Below are 6,694 nucleotides of genomic sequence, written 5' to 3'. Positions count from 1 at the left end.
GTCATGATTGTATTTATCTACTTCTGAGAGGGGAAGATTGAGGTCCCCCATTACTTAAAACCAGTTGACGTTGTCTATTTCCTCCAGTAACTCATGTCAATTGTCCTTTAGGAATTTATATGCTCTGATAATCAATACATATATATGTGTGTGTGTGTATGTGTGTGTGTGTGTGTGTGTGTGTGTGTACACATTTAGTATTGATAGTTTCATTGTTTGTGGTCAACATATAACTTCTTCATATGTCTTGATTAGAACAATTTTTAATTTTGCTTTGTCTGAGATCCTGATTTCTACCCAGCTTTTTTTTTTTGGTTAATTTTCACTAAAGCATAATAGATCCTGCCCCAATTTCTTAGTTTTACACTGCGCTTTTCTCTGCTTTGATTGTATTTCTTGTAGACAGCACATTGTGGAAGACTGGTTTTTAATACTCTCTGAGCCCAAGGTTACAAATAACTTTCCCGCCAGTCATTCTTTATATTTTGTTACATGGATCCCTACTCCTTTTGGCAGTTTGGTGAAATGGATCCCTTCACAGATTCAAAGAATACTATTTTTAAATGTATGAAATAGAGAATGAAAAACTCAATTATATTAAAATTAAGTGTATGTATGTGTACATGTATATATATGTGTGTACGCATACAAACATTATATTACATCTAATCATTTTATATCCATAGATATTTATAGAATTATACACATGCTCCATATTTACATTATAATTTATAATGTTAAAAGTGATTTTTAGCACTGATGTACTGTAGTATATGAGTTCTGAACATCAAGTTCTTTTATATTTAAGTAATTTATGTTATATATTATCTTTAATAACCTGTATATTAATTACATAGCTATAAACTAAATATATATATATGAGAGAGATATCAACATATAGTCCATATTTACACCTGACAATATTATGCAAATTTTTGCAAGTGATAATGTGCGCTGACATTTTTTATCACTGGTATTCTAAATATTGGCTACATATGCACAAACACATAATGAAAAATGTATTATAATATATTATAAACTTGATTTTATGTATTATATATTAGCATATTTACAAATATCTATACCATCTAAACTTGTTTATAGGTTATATACCTATGTATGTGTATACACTTATATACACATATAAATACATGATTGTGTTTTTATATCTACATGTACATATAATATGTGTATACATGTACACATACACATATGTGTTTGGTGTTTAGAATCCCTATATTACAGGATGATGTCCAGGCAAAACATCACTTACATAGTAACATTGATAATTTTACTTAAGTAAAAATTAGATTTCCATAATTAAATGAATCTTATTTAGAAGTTATATCTTTCAGAATGCTGAAAATATATAATAAGCCTGAAGATTATGAGCAATTTTCTATTTCTTTTTTTGAATAGTATTTTTGTATAAAGGTCAAAGAGGGAAACATTTGCAAAAGCATCCCCCTCAAAAAAAAAAAAATCCAGTCATGGCAAATGCGGTAAGCAGAATGTTCTATGTCTACTCAAAATTATGGCAAGAATTGGCAGAAGTACTCTTTTTATTTTCTCCATTTTGGCCTTTTTTTCAATTTTAACTTAAAAGTGAATGCATAAAATACTTGTCATACCAGCTTACATCCTAATGGGAAGGGAAGATAGACTCAGTTTGCCTATCTCAAGTTTTTCTGGGTGATTTTTCTCATTATCCTAGGCTGGTTTCTTTTTTAAATTAACTATACAATTTCTAAGGTGCTTATACTGTCTCTAAGTTAGATATGATTTTAATAAATTTAAGTTATTGTGGTCTTGTGAGAACTATCATTTATTGAACTTTCTCCCCCAAATTATAGATATTTATAAGTAAAAATCTATTATTTATAACCTGACTCCACCAACAAAGGTGAACACCATGTAACATCTGGATTTGCAAGCAAACCTATTTAAAATTTTACTTTTTTTCTCTTAGATTATTTTGACAGGAAACCAAGCAAACAGCGAACAGATCCAAGCCCCATGTCGACTGTCCTTTGGCTTTCCCCCATAAATAAAAGAGACAAAACCTTCAAAATCCTTTTCCCTTTCCAAACTTGATTAGTATAAATGATGAAGTGGGCTGAGGATATCTATGCTTTTAAGCTCATGGTGACAATAGGATGGATTAACTACTAATTAACTACACCTCAAAGATCAATGCCAGCCCCTACTTTAAAAAATACCTCTCATGTCTATTTTTTCAATCTTCTATCTATAGCTACTATCTATAGTTCACAAAATTTGAAAATTGACTAATCTACCTGATCTAATGAAATAAACCCAATCCTACTTCCAATACTATGCCAAAACCCAATGGAGTAACTCTTCTTCCATCCTCTTTCTCAGGCTCAATTCCTATTGAGGAATTGGGAATTATTCTAGGTTCCCCCTCCTGTATTCCTTTAGAATGGAAATCTGTTCATCTAAACAATTCCTCAGTCCTGTCTTCTACTCCTGAACAATAACATCTGCCTACTCCTTACCAGGCTTGACCTTATCAAGAGATGAGGCTGAGTGTGTTAATCTGGGTTGCACTCTGAACTACTGATGCTATAGAAATATTGATTACAAGCATATTGTCCAATTATGAACAATTATCTGAAATATACCATAGCAGATTTCAATAAATAACATAATTATATATTTTGATTCTATGCTTTTGTGTATATATATATATCTCCACAAGGATGCAGAACAAGAATAATGTTGAAGCAACCAGTCATCTTTTATTTTATTGAAGTTGACATGACTGAACAAAAGGATATTTAATTTTCACTTTACAATTGTATGATAGTCCTTTTTTTTTCTTTTCCTGGTACCAAAGGTTAACCAACACCTTAAGCACAAAGCGCATCTGTACCCCACAAGTAAGACACTAAGTAAACATATCAACATATCCATGTTATGGATAGAGAGATTTAGAGATTTAGAGTACTTCATAGAGCAAAGCCTCTTCTTCCTTATGAATGCAGCCACTGCATTGTCACTGTCTATTGAGGATTAATAAATTTTGCAGACACTTCTACCTTCAACAGAAATCTCTAATGTACAAACAGCCCCCACAAAACAAAACTAATGGGAAGATGAACCTCAGCGTTGCCCCTTTGGTGAAATGAACATTGTCATTGTAAGCTGCCTTCAGTGAATTTCTGGCCTTTGGCATTCAATGAGGAATAATCTGTCTACTCCCAAAGCCCAAAACAGATCATGTCTTTGGCTCCAGTTCCTGACTGGAATCCTATCAGACATCATCAATAACTTCTGCTCTTTTAAAGAACATACCTTACAAATTAAGCTAGATCAACAGAGGTTTTCTCCAGTGACTTGCAAACAAGTGTATGACTTTTCATTTTGATCAAGAAGGTTGGGAATGGTAATTTATTCTTTCTCCCTAGATAGTCCAAGAATATTTTGCATAAGTTATATGCCTGATACTCTAAAGAGGAAAACAAATATGTTCCTTAGATTCAAAAGGCAAATATTTGAAATTCAGAAAGTTGTTTCCAAATACTGTGGAAATTGGATGCTTGGTATGAAGTCATGATTTTTTCAGTAGCATTTTGTTCAAAAAGAAAAAAAATATATATATATAAGTCCCATTGTTTATGCAAAGTATGCTTATAATACTCCTAAATAGCTTGTGAAATAAGGAGCAAATACACAAGGGAACTTGGGAGGAAGGAGCAGGAACTGTCATTTAAAGGAAGAGGGGGGTATGATATAATTACGGACAGTAGGTTCTGTGTTTGGTATATGTCAGCAATCCATTGTACAGGAGTGATCTGGTACCAATTTGGGTTTTATTATTTTTTTGTTTGTCTTTGTTTTAATTTTTTTTTTTTAGTATTGTTAGGTCTCACGTCCCACCTTACTGCTCTTCATCACTGAGATCGTCCAAATCCTTATAATAGGGCAGTTTTCTTCTTCCAGGTAAATCGTCATCACTACTTGCACCCCTCAAGTTCTCACCAATTTTCTGCAAACGTCTTCGTTGTTCAATTTTGTCCAGTTCACTACTAAGAAAATGGTCAAAGTATTTTTGTCGTCCTGGGAGCCAAGTATCATCATCAACAGATGGGTCCAAAACCTCAAAGCTATCTTCACTGTGAACACCATCTAACTCTTCACCAGTGTCAAAGTCTTCATTGAACAGCTCTTCGTACCCACCAAATTTGTTTGTCAATTTGCTAAAGAAATTCATAACTTTTGTGTTGTTCTTATATTTGCTCATAGTTTCTGGATGCCGGGCCACATCCTGGAAGGCATGCATAATTTCTTTATCTTGCATGGCTGCAAGAATTTCTTGGTCACCAAGAATTTCATTAAGCACTGATGTTCCAGGTATAGTCCTTAATCTCCCCGCCCTTCGAGGTATTTCTCCAAGAAAAAATTGGAAAGGGGTAAAGGCACTTTTCCTAGCTTCTTCCTCTTTTTTGGCCTTATCAAACTCTGCTCTAGCCTTCCTCATCTTTTCCACCCTTTCTCTGTACTTCCGCTCCTCACGTCTCTGCTCACGTCTCCTCTGTCGTTGCTCTTTTTTTCGCCGATGTTCAAGAATCCTCTGGATCCTTGGTTGAATTTCCTTGAGCACAGCATTGGCGTCTTCATCAAAGTTCAGTTTACAAGACAGAGTCAAATCCCGGGCTGCGTCCTCCCAGTGGCCCAGAAGTCTGTGTGCTTTTCCTCTCCATTTGTAAGGTTCCGAGGTATGGGGATTGAGCTCAATTGCCTTAGTACAATCTCTGATGGCAGCGTTTGGCTTCTGCAGTTCAATAAAAATACTGGCTCTTAAGGTATATAAAATGGCCAACCAAGGATTCAGTTTGATGGCCTCTGTGAACAGTTCGAGGGCTTTCTGGAATTCACCATTGTGCAGGGCATCAAGACCTTTCACTTTGTATTCATTGGACTGATCTATCATCTCATCTGTTACCTCTCCAGCGGCATCTCCCATTTCCTGAGGGCCCTCAAAGTCGGCTTCAACTACTCCTTCATTATCAAGTTCTAGTTCACTTTCCTCAGTGTCCTTGTCGTCTTTCCTGTTGTAGTCCTCCAGTTTCCATCTTTCCGATTCCCCTCCCCAGTGTCTATCATCTGATCTAAATCTTCGTGCATCAGGGGGTATCCTCCCACCCATGCTCTCCACCCAGTCCCTCAGGAAGCGCAGCTCCTCGGTGTGCAGTCGGCCAGGGTCTTGTTGACATAATTTCACGAAGGCCCGGAGCTTGCTGGTGTCCATGTCTGAGGGAGGTGGTGGGGAGGGGAGAGGGACGGGCGGGGCGGCTGACTTTGACTTGGCGTTGGCGTTGGCGTTGTGGGCGGGGACAGGGGCAGCCGAGTTACCACGCGCTGGGGCGTTCTGAAGCGCCGCGGGGACCTCCTGAGCTTCTGTCTGGGGCTAGGGGAGGAGAGAGGGGGGGGAAGTTGACTGAGAGCTCCTGCACACTTTCCCGCAGAAAAGATGGAAAAAGGGAGCGCTAGTGACTTGTGGAAGACATTGCAGTTTGCGGAATGAGAGGGTTTCATGTATTGTGAAGGAACGGAAGTACAAAGAGGAAGTCTTGTGTACCGGGCCGCATAGGAGCCCGCAAGACCAGGGACAGAGTTCTGGCTCAGGGGACATACCTGAAGTGAAATCCTAGGGAAATAAACTCTTCTGGATGCCCCAGGTAACTTTCCTAGACCATAACGGACAGATAGTTGCTGAGTTGTAACTGTAGAAGGAGTTTCCATTTGGAGAGTTTCCTTCCTGGATGAAATTACAAGTCCAGGACAGAAATAAAGCTCAGGAACAAAAATGGGAAAGTAATCTGTGTATCTGAAATGTGTTGTTAGAAGAAAATAGGCTGAATGCTACTTTTAGAATAACATCAATTATAAAGAAAACCAGAGTTCAAACTATGTCTACATTATTACATATACAGAAAAACTGAAGTCTTCTTCAACCTCTTAAGTTGAAGAAGTCACAGAATTTGTAACTTCCACTTGTCAGAAAAGTCTAGAATCTCAGAAGTTGGCAAGACCTCAGAGGCATCTGTTCCAAAGAGTACCTAAACAAGAATTCTCTCTGCCAGCTAAATAAGAGCTCATCTAACTACTTCTTTGATTCAAATCTACTTCCTATATGGAGAAATAGTCTATTTCTCAAGGCAGCCCATTCCATGTTAATAATGACTAAAGGGATTGAAATAGTCTTGCAACCTGGAAAGAAAAAGAGGACCCCAAAATGTGTATTTCCCAGAATATGACATGCATTTAAATAGGGAGCCCATTAGATTAGTCTTTTGGCTTTATCACAACTCTGTGAAAAGTATTGGAAAACAGTAGATATATCACAATAATTTGTCCTTCTTTTCTTTCATTTTTTTAAACCTTTACTTTTTGTCTTAGAATCTATGTAAATTCCAAGGCAGGAGAGTTTGGGGCTAAGTAACTGAGGTTAAGGGAATTGCCATGGGTCACACAGCTAGGAAGTGTCTGGTCACATTTGAACCCAGGATGTTCCATTTCTAGATCTGGGTCTCTATCCACTGAGACATCTAACTATCCCTTGCCCCTATTTTCTTGAAAGGGAAAATAATGGTGCCTACAATCTGCAGGTCAATGAACTTGATTTTCATCCCTGGGAAAATCATAGGGTATAGTAAATGTAAGAACA

General features: G+C 37.1%; 1 protein-coding gene across 1 annotated transcript; it reads right to left on the bottom strand.

Moving 5' to 3' along the window:
* Nucleotides 1-2,737: 2,737 nt before the first annotated feature.
* LOC100014146 (putative protein FAM10A4) lies at nucleotides 2,738-5,413 on the bottom strand. Its single transcript, XM_016431572.2, has one exon. It carries the CDS (start codon nucleotides 5,273-5,275, stop codon nucleotides 3,905-3,907), a length of 1,371 nt encoding a protein of 456 aa, XP_016287058.1. The 5' UTR covers nucleotides 5,276-5,413; the 3' UTR covers nucleotides 2,738-3,904.
* Nucleotides 5,414-6,694: the final 1,281 nt, after the last annotated feature.

The sequence above is a fragment of the Monodelphis domestica genome, chromosome 3, assembly GCF_027887165.1.
Source record: "Monodelphis domestica isolate mMonDom1 chromosome 3, mMonDom1.pri, whole genome shotgun sequence".
In the NCBI taxonomy this organism is placed as follows: domain Eukaryota; kingdom Metazoa; phylum Chordata; class Mammalia; order Didelphimorphia; family Didelphidae; genus Monodelphis; species Monodelphis domestica.
Note: the sequence above shows the minus strand (reverse complement) of the source record. Positions and strands in the feature narration are given on the sequence as shown.

Excerpts from the sequence above, each read along its gene's own strand:
- LOC100014146 (XM_016431572.2), bottom strand. The coding sequence starts at position 5,275 with ATGGACACCAGCAAGCTCCGGGCCTTCGTGAAATTATGTCAACAAGAC.